This window comes from Anneissia japonica, unplaced genomic scaffold (assembly GCF_011630105.1).
Source record: "Anneissia japonica isolate Jap-2015-1 unplaced genomic scaffold, ASM1163010v1 scaffold288030_len866700_cov218, whole genome shotgun sequence".
Lineage (NCBI taxonomy): Eukaryota > Metazoa > Echinodermata > Crinoidea > Comatulida > Comatulidae > Anneissia > Anneissia japonica.
The window spans coordinates 663,974-682,573 of NW_022728334.1; the positions used below are offsets into that span (position 1 = coordinate 663,974).

Consider the following 18,600-nt stretch of genomic DNA (forward strand, 5'->3'; position numbering starts at 1 on the left):
GGCATAGGCCTAGACGGACTGCTGCGGGTTGCTGGACGCACAATCTAGGTCTAGGCACCAGACTACTGAAAAGACCTCCTGGTCCGACGTAACCCAGGAGCCTAGACCTATAACGTCCATACTACTTAGGCCAATTGTCTGAAAATGGACTCGATCGTCCCTCACCCGCTCGTAGCAGCAGCACAAGAGAAAACATAAGCTAAACCCTAGCCTGCTCGCCTTGCTAAATTCACATTGGTCACACAGTCAGTGTAGTGTGATGTTTTTTGGTAGACGGCTTAATTATACTTGACGTCACCATATACAAGCCACGCCCCCTCGGCTGAACCCGTTGTATTTAGCAACTACCGATATAATAAGAATTAATAAATAGCTCTGTGGTAAGGACACATGAGCCTTAAGGCAGTTGATAACAAGATACCAATAAAGGAACATACAAGAAAGTCAGAATAGCCTACTGTATATTATTGTCTATAACATATCATTACACTTAGTTTTTTTTTTCATATGAATGAACCAGTAAATTTTGCCCAGGCTCAGTGTTCTTATTTTTTGGCCGATTTCAGGCTCAAAATGTTCTTAATTTTTTCTTATTTTACACACTTTTCAAACATAGAAAATTATTATTGTACAGCAAAAATGGGCCTTAAAAAAATGCCCTGGAAAAATTGCCCCAGAAAAAAGGCCTGGTAAAAATGGCCCCAAATGACAATACACCTGGTTATAGGGAGTATTATATGTCACCTACATAACTGCACATAGGCCTACAGTAAGGTACAGATATAATTTGTTTTTGGTTTTTCAAAAACCTCATTTGACATTTTACTTCAGCCTCAATTTGTTCTTATTTTGTTCTTATTGTTTAAGAAATTTCAGCCTCAGTGTTCCTATAAAATGTGTTCTTACATATAAAAAAAAAAAAAAAAAAAAAAAAAAAAAAAAAAAAAAAAGTGTACTGAAGTTTACTAGACGCTCATTATCTCAGTAAAGTTAGGTTGTTGCATGTGACAGTGCTACTTTACTTAACTGCTACTCTGTAAACTTAATTAAATGTGGCCCTGTAGATGGCGTCCTTTGCTTTTAAGAACATGGCGAATACAGACGTGGCCGATGAAAGCGTACCTGTTTTGGTTTTGACGGCTGCTGTCGGAGCCATAGTTTTGGTTCTCATACTTTTATGCAATTCAGTAAGAGGTGAAAAAGAGGAGGAACATCAAGAACACGGTAGGTACTGGTTATATTTACTTTAGGTATCACTTTCTCTAGCCCGGCTCATGCTAGTAGGACTGGCTTCATTGTTTATCTAGGGCAAGCCCGAGCGAGAGAGAGAGAGAGAGACGCATTTTCTTTATATCTAGAGGCCTAGACTAGGGCTACTCTACAGGTAGGTATCAGGGCTGGGTCCCAGACCTGTACATCATTCTTTATTTTTACCCTTTCTTTCTTTCTTTCTTGATAATCCAATGTTTGTAAATAGGTCTAGGCCTACAGTAGGCCCAGGGCTATCCTAAAAAATAAATATGTTTTTACAGCACGGAGGAGGGCACGCCAAACAACAGTGTGAGACTGTTCCTTCCTCAGTTTTCCTAGGGCTAGATTAGGCCCTACTTTTCAGTACTACTGTAGCATAACAATGCCTATTTATAATACTTTGTAAAGATAACAATTATTGGAAAATATAGATAGAAATAATGAATGCTTTCGAAAAAGTTTAAATGCTAGGCATAGGTCATATATCAAATTTATAAAATAGTTTTAGATTCTAGAAATTAACTCTTATATCTATATAACTCTAACATTCTGATTAATGTAGATGAGAAATCCACAAAGAAAGAGAAAAAAAACCCACAACAACAAAGCAAGAAATCAAAGCAGCAAGGAAAGGCACCGAAGAAGCAACAGCATTCATTTACACACCCTTATTTAGCAGCTACCTTAAAAGGTCACTCGGACAATGTGGTAGATTTAGACTTTAGTATAAATGGCAAATATCTTGCATCATGTGCAGAAGGTAATACGTTTTCTATTTTTGTTTATACTAAACTGTACAGATTTATATTTAGCATAAATAATTCACCACAGATATTTTTGTGATGATTTTACACAAATCTGATGTATTGATTTATGAAGCTGACTTTACCCTAACCTTAACTTTAGTCTTGATATCTTAATGTACTATGGCATGTCGGAACAGTAAGCCTACAGTATCCGTTTCCTAATTAAGTTTTATGCAAAATGCTCATGGTGTATTATGTGTGACTTAACAATGTTAAAAACTAAAAAATAAATAGTTGGTATAAAAACTATTATACAAATAATAATGTTTATGAGTGCAATGGGAAGAATATTTTCATTCGTTGGAACAGTCAATCTTTCAACGAATGAAAATACTATCTGCATTGCACGAATACAAAACATTCACCATTTGTTTTTATAACACATCTAACACAAGCCTGTTCTCACCAGAGAAGAGTGTTTAGTGGCTTTTATTGATCTAAAGAGCATATTACTGTAATGGCCTGTAATGGCTTATATTTTCTGGTTTCTTTGTATCAGCCTTCAGAAAACTCAGCCAATTACTGGTAAGTTGTTTTGTACTAGAATAAAAAAAATATGACTATGATTTAGTATTATGATTACAGTGTTTGTATTTTTTGTTTAGATCGCACTGTACGCATTTGGAGTTTGAAAGAGTTTAAGGATAAAGAGCACAAGTAAGTCTAAGAAAATATTGTGGCTTTGGTAAACAAAAGTTGAAATATATAAAATAAATAAAATAATAAATAAAATTATACAATAGAACAATCTTAATTTGCACAGTAAAAAGAAGTATAACTAACCTTTAAAATAGTTAGGATTACATTCTGCCTCTCAGCTTTGTACATTTTAGAATATTACCAATTTATATTATTTTCTTGTTGTAATTTGAAACTAAATGACATTAACCTTTTGTACTTAATTTTAGATGCTACAGTACACTGTGTTTTGATTGTAGGCCTACTATTTGTTTTATGTGTTTCATTTTGTCACAGATAAAACATATGTTAAGTGTACAGTATGTCATGCAATAAAAGTTGTCTTATTAAATGTTAAATTTTAATCTTAAATTGTTTAATACTTATAATTTTTACATCTGTTGTAAAGCACTAAAATCAATTGTGTTTATCTCAGTATACATTGCAAAATCTAGAATGTGTCTAAATGTGAAGACTGATGATTAAAATAATAACATCTGTAAAATACATTATGTGTTTATGATAGTGTTGTATCATAAGTGTCAGTTATACATATTTGATCATTATTGTAATTATATGATTAATATTTTTCCCAGATGTTTGAGAGGAAATGTGGAATATGATCATGGAACAAATGTGAAATTTAGTCCAGATTGCAAGTAAGTACTTGTTTCTAACTTTACACTACAGTATATCAATCCATACTGTACATTGCTCCTGATTGTAATTAATATTTGTTGTTATTGTTGCTAATATTACTTTTGACTTGCTGTTATCGTCATTTTTATATTATCAAAACAATCCAGGCCTATTTCTTTTATTTTATGTTGCTTACTAAAAAGCAATTATTGAACAGTTTTGAGGCGCTGGCAGTATTCAGACCAAGAATCATATCAAAATATATTTTTAAAAAAAATAAAAATTTAAAAAATAAATAAAAAATAAATATAAAATAAATAAACAAATTTGTGAAGGAAATAATGGCTTCTACAGGTCATTATTTTCCATTCCAGTAATACAATAATTGCTTTAAAGGTTAATCACTTTATCACCAGTATTATTTCATCTAGGACTAGGCCGAGCTATTGTACATTTGTATGCTCTGTTAACTCTGTACAAAGAATAGACTAGCCTAGTCCTAATTTCTTCTCTAAGTTTGCCTCCACTACATTGTTTTCTGAGCATCTAAAGATATAAATATACTGTAAAGCCCTTTATTTTTGCGCACCCTTAATTTTTGCGATAAGACAACGATTGCGATTTTAAAAAAACCTTGTTCAAGCAGTGCCGTGGAGCAGTTAAAAATCGGAAGGGTAGGAAATTGCTAGAAAAATCTGGAGAACCCCACCAAAATTGGGAACTCCAGCTAATAAAACATAGACTAAAAAAACATAATTGTAGGTTTTTGCATCATGTTAAAAAAACGGATGAAAATTGTAAATGTGCAAAAAATATAGGGCCGCGAAAATACAGGGCTCCACAGTAATTGCCCTCAAGCCATGAGATTGAATGTGCTTTGTTATTAATATTTTATGAAAGCCATTTTTTAGTACTCAATAACAACACAGTGTTACAAAGCCTACCCTACTATAGCATGCTAATATTAGTATTAAACATGGTTGTATGCCTAGCAAATGAAATTGTCGGTTTGCAACAGGAACTATTAGGCAGCAATAGAAACTAGAATAGCAACAGTCACTACAGGCCTTCTGCAAATCGCTTGTGTCCTTGGGCAAGGCACTTTATCTACGGTTGCCTTTCTCCACCCAGGAGTACTGTACAAGTGGGTACCTGGTAGGTTCCAACACTGCGCTGATTACTAGCCACAATATTATTATTATTATTTTAAGGCGCGCGATCGCGCGCTACAGCGCTTCTCAATCCACCACAAGGAGCGCAAAATATCACGCATCTAAAATAATTCTAGGATAAATCATTATTTTTTGTTTGTCTCTGGCCATCTGGCGATCAAAAGGTCATCCAAGGCCACCGAGAGATGCGGTAACGCGCTACTCCTCCCCATCCATCCCATAATAATGATTCCCAGGTCTGTCTTAATGCGCGCTGCAAAAGCGGGGCCGGGCCGGGAGTTCATCGATGTCTGAACTGCGTCATGCTTTCAGTCAGTTATGCGATCAGTCATCGCCATTTTAATACAGCTAATATTTTTACGATTACCTGATGATGCCGAATTCAGTACAGTTAAATACTTTTATGAAGTGGAATTTGAGCCATGTTTACGGGTACAATACTAGCGTCTGCAATGGGGTGACACTAGTGAAAAATATATGGTGTAAAAGTTGTAGGCGGAATCTTGAACTCATCAAAAATGACAGTACTATAAAGGGTATAGCTGCAAAAGAGGTTGAAAAGTACGCCAGCGGGACGAATTTCGTAACGAAATACACAGCAAAACGACACATAGAATCGATGGTAAGTACTAAAGATTTTATATGAATAGGCTAGGCCTAGACGGTGTTTAGCGGTTTGGCGCAGCGGTTCAGGTTTGGGCTTTTACAATCATAAGGTCGGGGTTTCGAGTCTCCGCTATGCAGATTTGCTTGTGTCCTTGGGCAAGGCACTTTAGCTACATTGCTTCAGTCCACCCAGCTGTATCAATGGGTACAAGCAATCTTCTGGGACTAACTTGCGACGGACTAGTGTCCCGTCCACGGGGAGTACAACTCTCATCCGCTTCACACTGCAGAAACTGGGGGTAAGCTCCAGCCCTATGAGCCCCAGTGGCTCGGAAAGGATTTAGTTTAATAGTTAGACGGTGTTTAATCATTTCTGTTGCTGCGTGTGGTTTGATGGATGTTTTAGTTTTACACCGTAGGCAAGTTAATTATTAGGGCATGCTTTTTTTTATTTTAACACAACAAATTTTAACCTTTCATTGCACATGGCTGACATGTCGGGAAACTCCTATCGTCTATACAGTATTCCCTGTGTTAGGGCCTAGGTTTAAAATAGGGATCTACTTAGTAGTAAAAGTAAGTAGCCTAGGCCTTACATTCGGGATATTTTGATTCAGGGTGGAGCATGTAGGCCTAGGGGTGTTTCTGGTTCTAGATTATTCAATTAAATAGACACAAGTTTGTTTGTTGTTTTTTTTTTATCAAACTTTGTGTTTTTAATTTAAAAATATTAATGATCAGGCTATTTTTTTTTTTTTTTTCTAGGCACATAAATTAAGACTGTTTTTTGATACACGACAAGGAGATGATGTTAAAGGAAGTAGTAGTACAAGTTCAACAACAAATAGAGACCAGCCCAAAATAAAGGATCTCGTTCACAAACAAGCTGAAGAAGCATACCGGAAACTATTAAAAACGGCATATTCTTTGGCAGAAGCTGGTAACATGCCCCTCATAAGTTTTAAAACATTAGTCAAGTGTCAAAAAGAAAATGTGGTGCAATTGATAGAAGGTTGTGATAGGGGAAAGGTAGCTGCACAGTTTGTATCAGAGCTTGCTGAAGCCATTAGAGAAAAAGTGGCTGTTATTTTGTGCAGTGCAACTGCCTTTTCTGTATTGACCGACGGATCTCAACCTAAAAAAACACAGAATCGGAAAAAGAATTAGTACTTGTGAGAACCGTGCATAATGGGATAGCGGTGTACTACACAGTAGCACTACAGGATATAGATGACTTTGGTGATGCAAACACGAACAACCTTAAAAGGACAATTGATGCAGCATTCAGTTCGAAGCTCAAGCTACCACCCGAAAGGTGAGGAATAATTTTAATTGATTTTACTCAAACAGTAACAAAAATATTTCAACAGCAATATGTTCCCTCAATTTTCTTACACAGTACAGTAGTATTTAAACAAACACGGACAACACACAGGTATTGCTGTTTTAATGGTTAACAAACTTGAGCTGCTCTTAACATCAACGTGTTGATAAATAAAAACTTAATTATTACTTGCGGTTCTTTAAAATAAAAAAATAAAGTAAAGTGCAGTTAAATAAATTAAACTTGAGATAAATAAAAACATCACTATATATTTCACAATAAAAAGGCCAAATCCAAGTCTTCATTAAAAATAACATTACAATAATCATTTGGTTAATCCAACTGCTTTTTCTCATTCTACAGATTCATCAACATTATGGTTTCTGCAACGTCTGACGGACCATCAGTAAACACAGGAATTTACAATGGTATACTTCAGCAACTTAAAAGAGAAAGAAGTTGGCTGGTTACGGTGCACTGTGTTAGCCACAGACTTGAGTTGGCTCTAAAAGACTCGCTTTTAAAATTAAAGCAGTTTAGTGATATTAAGGATTTTATGGTATCAATTTACTACACTATGAAACGTTCTGGTAAGCTATCGAGGGAGTTTAAACAGCTGGCAAAGAATAGCCATGTTCAGGTGTATTCATTCCCTAAAGTGCATGGTACAAGATTTATAAATCATCAGAGAAAAGGGGTTATTTTCAGCCAATGCATCGAGAATGTTATTGCTAACAATGCGTACCGGGCATCGAAGCCCAAATTGAGAGGGTACCTGCTTAAGATTAGAAAATACTCTTTTTTTTCTTCAGTTTGTATAGAGATCTGTCTGTATAGAATTTCCATGTTTGATAAAGTTGGTTGAAATTATCCTATGCATACGCCCCAGTAACTCAACTGTTAAGCGCACATTCAGTATTCTAACTAATATGTTGTCGGACAGAAGACTGTCATTAAATCATTCAACTATGGAAAATTTACTAATAATTAAGAGCAACCATTCCTCATGGACTGATAAAGTAGACATTATAGAAAGTGCACTAAGAAAGCACATGTCATCAAAGAGAAACTTAAAACAGAAAACAGTTGGGGTATCAGAAAAAAAAAGAAAACAAAGTCACCAAGTGTCCGTATATTCAGAAAGTGAGTCGTCAGGGTCTGAAGATGAGTCCTCAACAGACTCTTCTGCAAAAACTAGTGATGTGTCAGACAGTGGCCATTATTATAATGGTGACTTTGATGAACTGATACATAGTGAATCTGGTTCTGAACTGGGAAGCATGGCTACTGATGATTCAGACTTCTAAAGAAAGTCAGATTGTTAAGCATGGCTTCTGATGATTCAGACTTCTAAAAAACGTTGAAAGATTGTTGAAGTTGAATAAACGTTATGATCAATTGTTAAATAGTTGTCTCTGGTTGTTATTGTTGGCCATTCCAAACATCAAACGGGACCAATAATTGTCTTTTCTGTACTAGTAACTTTTATACTTTAGCAATTAATAAATTGTCAAAATTTGTTTGGTCCTGTTTGGTGTTTAGTAGGACCTGTGATTGTTGTCAAGTTTACATATGAAATAACAAGTGTCTTCACTTCACTTCATCCTCACAAACATAGAGAAAAAAAACGTATCAATCAGTTTTCAGTTTTGTGAAGATTTATTTTTAATAATATTTTGTCCAATAATTACAGAACAGTAAACATTGCATTCCTATTATTGATATGTTCAGGCTATTTGCACTCTTGGTGAGTATTAATACAGTATTTACTATATGATATGGTGACCTGGATGAATGTTTTAACAAACATGCATCTTAAAGATTTTTTCATTGGTGGGGAGTCATTTTTTTCCTGAAAGCTCGCCTAAAAAGCACAAGAAGAGCGATTTGAAGCACTCCAACAGCTCGCCAAAAAATATCGAGGATAGTGGTTTGTAACTCGTCTACGATTTTTAAAAGGCCAGGCCTGCACTATCTCAGTTTAAAGAATACTGGTGAAAAGTACTTCTGGCTCGAGGATAGAAAAATTATTTTAAAATTAAATTGATGATTTCACGATAGATTTCTAAACTAACCGATTTTATCACTGGATTCCATTTTTTTACAGAGCTTTTATAACAAGTATATCTAATGGTAACTGTATCAGAGTTTTTAAAATCGGGAAAAAAGAAGATGGTAACGCTGCTAGCATTACAAACGTACTGGATTTTCCGAAGGTGAAATTTTGTTTAATTTTGTTTTTTCAACAGCTAGTAATAAGTAACTTGTCACTATAAAATACTCTAACCAGTGTATCAAGTTTTATTACCAACAAATACACAGACTTTAAAACTTTAAAACTTTATGAAAACACTCATGTCAGTGGATTAAATTCCAATTAACATGATGTATTTGATGTATTACTAGAGCTTGTTTGAGGCCAGCATTGATACAGTAGTAAGTGTAAAGTGAATTCGAGTACTGAGAACAAGTCATAGAATTTGATTCATTTGATTGGAATGGTACTGGCATACTGTAGGCATTTATAATGCGCCTCTTCCTTGGTGTTATAAAGCTCAGTTATTTTCCCTGGTCATTGGGTCCACATGCTTTAAGTGTTGCTGGTGGTAATCAGCACAGTAGCAGGCAACCCTACCAGGTACCCATTTATACTCCAAGGTGGAGAGACAGGGTTGGCGCCAGGATTTGCCCGACGAGGGGTCAGATTTCCCCGACGAAAGCAATGTTGGCGTGGTCGAGCTTCGATTTAAATTTTTCGAAAATGCTCCATGGGGCGAAGGCCCCAGAAAATTTGAAAAATTTAGGGGTTTCAAAAGGCTCATTTAATCGATTTTAGAGTCTAGTAATATGTAGAAAATACATATAATTTTTTTTTCTCCCTGACGAATTGTGCTTTTTCACCCCGACGGGGGGGGGGGGGGCAGCACCCCCCGACAGGGGGGCTGTGGACCCCCGCTGGCGCCACCCCTGTGGAGAGAAGCAATGCAGATGCTCAAGGACACAAGCGCAATACACTGCAAGGGATTGAATCACCTACCTCGTGCCTGGGATACCAAACCATTCCCGCTGCTCCAAACCATTTCAAAACTGTGTTATCCTTTTTCTTTCAGAAACATGTATTGGACATAATTGATATTGGTATCGGTTCAGTGCCAAATGGCAGTTACATTATGACAGCAACTGGTGATACAACAATCATTATTTGGGATCTAAAAGGTAAAATTTGAGGATTGCATTTCTATGAGAAGATCAGTTAAGAGGTTAACTAACAGATGGAAATATCCTTGAATGAAAAGTTCCCAATCAAGCATGTAATATCCAGGGGCAGATTCAAGGATGTGGGCCTCTATTATGTTGGACAATAAAAGTTATCTTATCTTTTTTTTTTAATTAAAAAACAAATTGAAAATATATAAAATTACATTCAAACTTGGTCTGAGTGTGCAATTTCTAGTCATCTAAAGGGCCTAACCTTAATATTTTGTATCTCAGCTCCAACTATGGCAGGGCTGAGGTAGTCTGAACCTTCCATCTGTAAAAGCCTATAAAAGTCCCTCCCTGAGTCCCCTCTATTTCAAAGTCCTGTGTCCACCAACTAATAACACTGAATGTCATGTTTTGTACTTTAGGTGAAGTGCTAACAACAATAGACACACACCATATGAATAACAATCATGCTGCTGTATCGCATTGTGGCCGATTTGTTGCATCCTGTGGTAGGTGAAATATTCCAGCAAACATGATTTGTTTGCTCAGATAGGCAAAGTCTGATCAAACATGTTCAGTCTTAAGCTCTGTCCAGAATCAAATTTTCTTTTTCAAAAAAACTGTTGTATGCCCATATATAGTAATGATGTGAAGTTGTCATGACCATATTTAGGCATGTCACATGTTTCTGTGAAATAAAATGTGACAGTGTGAATAGGGCTTTACATAAAAATCTATAATCTGATCAGATACAAGGCTCTTGGGTTTAACCTGACAGTAGACAATTTAGTTACATACTTTAGGATGAAAATTAACTAAATTATTGTATTTTGTTTTAGTGGCAACACGAACAATAATTAAACCTTTGAGCTATGTAGAACTAAGTAGTTAAAATACTTAGCAAATTCTGTCAAAAATCATGACTTTAAAAAATAATTTTATAAAGCATACTTACTTATTTATTTATTTATTTATTTACCAAATTTTTATAGCGCCCTTTCCATAAGTAATCATGTTCAAAGGCGCTTCACATTATAACTACACCAAAACAAGATAAACAATCAATTAAAAAATAAATAGGGACATATATTACTTAAATTACAATGGCCAATAAAACATTACTATCAGTTAAAATTGAGAGGAAATTAAGAAAAATAAGATAAGTTAAAATTGCTTAAACTACACAATTAAGATAGGAAAAAATACAATTCAATTCACATTAATATTAAAATTATTGGGCCTGAGAATGAACAGTAAGTAGCTTGCTTTGTTACAGTGGCTGGGGTAATTTTAGGCTGTCTTACCTCCATCCATACTATCAAATTTTACGTGACAAATTTGTGTGATGTGCCTTTATAAAGGCATGATGATGTCATATCTCACTTCATTTTACCAAAGTATTTTTGTGACATTTTCAAATTCAATTCCGCTCTTCACATTTATTGCACTCGAGGTAGATCTGATGTTTACATTCCCAGTCATAAGACAAATTATTTCCAACCAACATAATATTATGTTTACTGGCCCTAAACTATGAAATTCCTTACCTCCCCTAGTAGCCGATGCCATTTATAACAGATCGTTTTCAATCCAGCTAAAGAAACACCTTACTTCTAGTTATTAAACTTTAAAGTAAATATTGTCCTTATTATCCCCCTTGTTTTGCACGTTAATTGTGCTCGGTTTCTTGGTCTAATTTGAATCGTTTGCTTTCTTGTTTGGTTGTGTCTTGTTTGTCCTGTTTTGTCCATGACCTTTTTCTTTCTGTTTGTTTTTGTGTCCCCTTTTTGTCATACTGTTTCAGGCTGACCCTTCACAAGAGTTTTTCTTCCAGGGTCTGTGCCTTTTTCCTTTACCCCTGAATTATTTTTTTTTTGTACTTGAACTGGAAAAGGAATCAAATAAATGTTACTTTGAATTGAATATTACCCAGATATAATTTTTGTCACATATGATTATATAATATGGACTAAGCTCTGTTATAATCTTAACTAGTAGAATGATAGCTTTTAAATCAACATTTCTGTTTCACACCTATTCTCAATTTTTACGAAATTCACATCTTTTTGTTTCTATGTAAACCTAAGCTGTTGCTCTTCTGTACTAATATTACAGGTTTCAATAATCTTTTGTTGAACAACCAGAAATGTTTTCATAATTATGCTGCCATTATTAATGTACGTAGAAACAACCTTCTTATCACAGGTCTGGTTAATTACAAAATAAATCAAACACACAGCTCCTACTGTCCCTTGTTGTTGTATATTTTTTTTAATGGAATTTATGTGATGTTTGCATCCACTAGGATTTACACCTGATGTTAAATTATGGGAAGTTGTGTTTACCAAAAGCGGTGAATTTTCAGAGGTTCGTCGTGCCATGGAACTAAAAGGACACTCTGCTAGTGTTTATCATTTTTCATTCAATCTAGATTCAACCAGGTAAATAATTTTTAAATTATCAGTTGCAAAATTTTATTTTTTTTTTTAATCTAATAATTCAAAAAGTCAAGAGTAGTTGATTGATTACTAACTATTGGTATATTTGGTATTTTTTCAGTTTCAGTTCAGTGAATTTGTAAACAATTCTAATTATTTGCCTGTTTATACTTGCAACTATCACGATAATGACAAAAGCAATTGTTCATATAGAAAATAAAAGAAATAAGAGAAGTTTTTACACTAAGACGATAGCCAATGTTTTTCATGTTTCTATTATCATAGGTGGAATGGTAGTTAAATCATTATTATTGCCATAAGGTATTGTAATATCATTTATGAGGCATCGACCTGAAGGACAGCTTAAGATTTACTTTCATCTCTTCTTGATCCAAATGTTTTTATTTTCAATGTCAGAATGGCTACTGTTTCTAAAGATGGTACTTGGAAATTATGGGATACAGATGGTAAGTAATACATTGTACTGTATATACAATATATTGGACATAATATGAGTAGAAGAGGCGGATGCAAACTACTACTGCTGTACATGTATGGTCTCATTATTTTATAGATGTCTGGTTATGGCAAGTCAGGGGAAACATGCCTTTTACCCTTCCCCTCTGGTTTTACTACTGCCAGTCAATAGATTCAATGATTAAGAATACAAGAGATTGAAAAGTTACTAAAATTAAGAGCTATACCCTTCTGTGTACATTTATTCACATATGCTGCTTTTATTGTTACTAACTTTTGGCCTGAAAAAAAAAACATTTTGTGCCTACAAACTACAAAACAAATATCTTGATAAGATGCCTTCACCACCAAATGTTATTTGTGCACTATAGCCCACCAGTGGTGGTTTTCGGTGGTGGGGGGAGATCACTGTCATAACGAGGAGTGAATTAATGTGAAAATCATGAATTATTTTTCCCTTTTCACATAACCGCCGGTTGTGTGGTTGTGCACTTTGTCCAGCCCTGATTAACTTATTGCAAAATATGTATATATTCAATTATCAGTGGAGTAAATTTAGGTTTAAATAATTTATAACAAATTTTTTAATTATTCATTCTGTCTATATCTATCCTATGTATAATTTACTTATTTATGTAAGGGATCACAACAAAAAAAGTCGCATGAATTTGAGTGAACCAAATTTTAATTATTATAATTTTATATTATGCATTTCTTTTCATGTATTTTTAAAATAGGTTGAATCATTGTATGTAATTACATGTTATGGCCCTCTAGCCACATAGTGTAAAATGTTTTAATAACACTGGTTCCTGTATTGCAGTTGAGTACATGAAGCAGCAAGATCCTTACCTGCTTCGCACAGGGTCCTGGAATCACACTGGTCCTAGTAAGATATCTCTGTCCTATGACTCTCACACTATCGCCATAGCAGCTGGTACCAATATTTATGTCTATAATGCTGATACAGGAGATGCAGAACAGGAATACGAAGACGTTCATGCCTGTAAGTTATGCAGCTATTATTGCTATTATATTTATTATTGTTGTTCTTTGTAACCCCCCCTCCCCAATGGCAATCCTGGATACGGCCCTGCAAACACCTTGCATAGTCCATCTAGATAAGCAGTTGTTACTACTTTTTGTTATACAAACGAAGACAATTTTATGGGGTTTTCTTTCAGTACCAATTACATCGATAGCCTTTAGCCCTAGCAGTTACTACCTTGTGACAAGTGGTGATAGACACATACAGGTATTCCACAACGTCACTGGCTGCAAGGCTAACATTACAGAGATGGAGAAGAAGTTGGTTAAAGCCACAAGTAAGACAGTCAAAGAAAGACTGCAACAGCAGCTCAAGACTGAAAAGTAAGTTTGTACTAACATAATATAAGATAAAAGACAGAACACACTTAATCTCTAGCAACAAAAACAATCATTTTTTCAATAACAACTCAGAAAATGAAAAACATAAGAACACATTCCTGCCTAAAGCATTTCGAAGTGTTCCTGCCTAGAGCATTCCATTGTGACCTATGTAAAGGCAGGAACAAGTTTGCATGTTTGTCTTTTCTAAGTTTGTACAATTTTCCCATATCTTTTGTTATAACACAAGTTTATTAAACATGATTTCTCAACAAACAACAGTTCTTTTCAGAACTATTTATATGGTGTACTTGGCCATTCAAACCTTTAAACAATAAAACGTGACTTTATTTACAGAATTGTTATAGTTTAGTGTAAAGTTGTTAAAAACAAACATGATCTAAAATATTTATTTGATTGAAAAAACAATAGATTGCAACTTCCTGGTGGTGGTACAATAGTGTTACTTTCAAATCATCTTAGCAGCATACATAACTTTTTGCTAGGCAAACTCCAAAAGAAAAACTGTTGTGCTAATTAGATATGTTTTTAAAAATTAATTTTTGGTATCATTGGGACACTATTAGACAGCTGATTTGTCACAGAAATTGTATTACTAACATTGGAAGTCAGTTACATCTGTGGTATCCATTATGACACAATCACTGTCCATAAATAGAGCCCCATTTGAGTGAGCACCATATGGTGTTGTCTATAAGGGCTGTGGTGCTTATTTGTTCATTTATGTTTTACCTGATTAAATACACTATGTGCACAAAGGCTTGTCTTCCTGAAATGTTCAAACTATTCTTTTAAGAGCTGCCTTGTTCTTTTAGTTTTATCTCACAGATTTGTATGATTTTATACCACCATGATGTTAATTAAAACGTATGCCATGGTATCTTGTTTTTGCAGAGAGAAGCTTGAATCCTTGCATGAAGGAATGAATGGTTCTGTGTAGTGCAATTGAAATGGATGCGCCATGAATGGATCAGATAATTCACTACATTACAAATCAATCTTCATCTTTAAAAATGTAACTTAAAATGAGGAGCTTAAAACATGGATTGTCTTCAGTAACACATTGCAGTATTTCCAATTATATTTTATCATTTTTAACCTATTATTAATTAATACAGTACTTGTCCAACATTATTGTGTTTTATTCTAAAAATTAAGAATTGTCAGTTCATTTCCTCCTGTAAAACTAATTGGTTGAGAAGAGAAGGGGATTCTGTAAGTTATAATGATTTAAATGTCATTTTCTTCAATAAAGTAATATTTAAATAAAGCAGTGATTATTGTTTTGTATATTTTTTTTATTATTTTTCAACTGAACATATATAAATGAACTTACAAGCAGAGTAAAAAAATTGCAAGATAAAAAATAAAAACAATGAAAAATAAAGAAGGTGAAGAATACATTCAGATGCATGATCCAGGTTTGCCAGGACAGTCAAAAGTAAATTATGTTTGTCCTATGTCTGCCTAACTTTGAAAGAAGGAAAACAGACAAAATGACGAAAGGCAATTAAAAATCATAGAAAGAAGTTAAGAAACTGAAGAATAATAAACAATACAAAGCAGCATTAAATAGTTTAAAATAACAAAAATTTAATCTGAAGAAAATGCAAAGTTAAACCGATTAGAATGTCAGTCACAAACATTCAATAACCACTTAATACTGTGCATTAATTCAGTGATTATGTTATGCACTATTCACAGTGTAATTTCCTGTGACAAATGTCTGTCATGTGATTGTCACATGACAGACAGTGTGGACAGAGCTAAATAAATAATGTTATAAAGATTTAATGTTGTTGGATTCATATATTGCTTTATACTAAAGTCTGAAAGGGCTCGATGTATGGTCTCTTCGTGTCTGAGCTACCCAGTAAACCCATTCCAGCTATCTCTCGTCTGCATCACAAAGATACTATAGTGTGCTATTTATAAAATTAGCGTATTCATAAAGGAAAGAGGAAAATACCATATAAGTTAATATATATATAATGTAATGTCCAGAATGGACTTTCTTGTAACAAAGTATGAATTCGTTTATCAGTGCTACAACCATTATTATGCAATCATTTTGCATTTTAAACCGATTAGGATCCAACGTTGAACGATTTGAGGATCGAAATAAAAAGGCAAGTGAGGGAGCCATTTCTTTGTTCTTTGTTTTATTGCCTTCACATCCACTTACAGGATGGAATTATACTTTATAAATTAAGTCGCTTTTTGGAGTGGAGTTGTTTTTGGTCGTGAGAAAAGTTTTGCTGTTACAGGAATTGAACCCAGTACCTTGGTATTAGAAGACAAGGATTTTAACCACCAAGCTACTTAACTCCACTATGCATGCTAATTCCTGGTGTTTTGTTTTCTAATGAAAGTGAATGTCGTAAGGGTTTTTGCATTATAGCGCATACTACATGCTCTTTCTGATGTAGTGAAGAGTATCTGGAAACAAATACTGAAATGGATAAGATCAAGCTGTTGTCTGTCTGTTAAGTGTAATTGACAAGACGATCAGATAATTATATTCTATAGTTTTTCTAAACTATACGAATCTCAACAAAATGTGGCATTATGCTAGAGATTTGAAGCAAGACAATTCAACAAATTGTTGAATTTTATTTTATTATTTTATTTTATTTCAATTGCATCCAACAGCGGAATCGCCCATTACAGGATGTCTTAAACATACAATATAAAACAATTGCTTTGTTTGAACATAGAGTTCTATTTTCTCTATGGTTGAAGGTACATACAACATCAACACACCAGGTTTACTGGTAAACGTCAATCTGATTATGAAGTTTACCATCCTGCGTACGCGAAAGTCCCAGTGTGGCCCGGGTTTTAGTTTTTTTCTGTCTGATTCCTCTTTTCTTACAATAGCAAACAAACAATTTTGCAGGTGAATCATTAATAAACTGCATATCTTCTTATTCCTAATTTTATTGAATGTGTGGAAAACCCTAATAAACAAGTGCTAGCAGCCGACAGGGGTACCGTGCCTGCTAACATCAATGTGATGCGTACTTATAAGCATTTTAAAAGGACAAGGCGACATCTCCAAAAATATTCTTTTTAAACAATGCAATTAGGGAACCGTTAAATTTAACTGTTCCCTGATGCAATACAGGAAACCGTCTTGCTGTTCCGTGGCCTATAAGTTCAGAAATAATATTCATGTTTGCTGCGTAGCATCGTAAGCACTATATAAAACAAATACGTAAAAGATAAGAATGCTTGAATAAAGGAACATAATGTTATAGTCGTACTGTAACTCTTCAACGAAAAGTTCCTTTTGATCAGTTGTATGAAAAACTCTCCGCCTGATGGATTCGAACCTGTAACCTCTCGCTATTGAGGCGTGTCTTGCCGCTAAAACTGGAGCATATTCATAGACATGACTATGTAGGCGTGTATATTTGTGTCACAATCATACAATAAACCTACTAAAATGAACTTTTTTAGCGGCATAATTACCTATTACCATTCAGCACATTCTGACGTTTATGGTTGCATGAACAGAGAAAGGTTTCACGGTTGAGGAATAAAGCATAAAGAGACTCTATTGTTGCAGCAGTCGCCGGTAACAAAAACTCCCAGAAAGCTTTATGTTGAAACAGTTATATAGCTGGGAAGATATTCGGAGCGATTGTATATATCGTGGAGGAGTAGGTAAAATATTAATTGATTTAGTATTACGAATGAGTTTAGGGGGTTAAGTTGGTGAGGAACAGGGACTAAAGGAGTATAGATTTACTCGACTGTGGAGTTTGGAAGAATATCCGTTACGGTAGCTCTTGTGCCGGTTGGAACCATGAGTTGTTGCAACGTTGCTTGCCAAGATCTTGGCTTAAATACAAAGGACAATGATGTATTTACTAAAGCACAGGTAAGTAGGCCTAGTAAAAATAGTGTTTATTCAGTACATTACAGCTTGCTCATATTATTGGTAGAATTTGTAGACCACACAATAACGATGCTTTACCAATTTTCTGTATGTTCGAAAAACTTTTTGTTTCATTTTCATTTCCATTCATTGCCTGTACGTGACTCATCTCTATAAACGATAACTATATTCATTTTAATGTAAATCATATTCTTAAAAATTGTTACCAAAAATTCGAGACCCTTTAACCCCCAAAACGCCTCCAAACAGTCTCTACAAAGAAAATAGTGTCTTTAGGATCTTTGTAATAGATTCTAAATAAAATCCTCTGGGCATGCTCATGACGACGTATTTAAAGTTCTACATAAATTATCGTTATTCATTAATGTACTGTAAATATCAATATGCTTCAAATAGTAACCGGTAACAGTAGTGAACAATGGCGACATAGGCCATACCAACTCAAAGGATGAATCTAGAGCACGGTAAACCTGGACGATTACATTACAACACCGTTGTATATACTGTTGCCTATGCCTGAACTGACTTCGTGTATGTCGACAGACCTATATAAAACATTCTAACGCTGTAATTTTAAATGCATTTAGAAATACCTCAAGATATATTCCACTTTCGTAAAAATCCAAGAAAAAGTACCTTTTTTCATTATGTATACACCAAAATAGATATATATATATATATATATATATATATATATATATATATATGT

The 18,600-nt window shown here is 34.4% G+C and overlaps 2 protein-coding genes across 2 annotated transcripts in view; both read left to right on the top strand.

The window, feature by feature from the left end:
• Positions 1-1,066: 1,066 nt before the first annotated feature.
• On the top strand, positions 1,067-15,264 carry LOC117114090 (transducin beta-like protein 2). The gene is made up of 12 exons (XM_033257630.1): positions 1,067-1,224; positions 1,814-2,011; positions 2,663-2,714; positions 3,332-3,394; positions 8,584-8,692; positions 9,587-9,692; positions 10,106-10,192; positions 11,989-12,124; positions 12,539-12,588; positions 13,422-13,604; positions 13,783-13,969; positions 14,882-15,264. The coding sequence occupies exons 1-12, from the start codon at positions 1,089-1,091 to the stop codon at positions 14,925-14,927; spliced, it is 1,353 nt and encodes a 450-aa protein (XP_033113521.1). The 5' UTR covers positions 1,067-1,088; the 3' UTR covers positions 14,928-15,264.
• Positions 15,265-17,321: 2,057 nt separating this feature from the next.
• LOC117114098 (protein rolling stone-like) overlaps positions 17,322-18,600 on the top strand; it is a 4,570-nt gene continuing 3,291 nt past the window's right edge. The window contains exon 1 of the mRNA XM_033257642.1: positions 17,322-17,873. Within this exon, the coding sequence (XP_033113533.1) occupies positions 17,799-17,873 (75 nt within the window). The 5' untranslated portion in view covers positions 17,322-17,798. The remainder of the gene's footprint in view (positions 17,874-18,600) is intronic.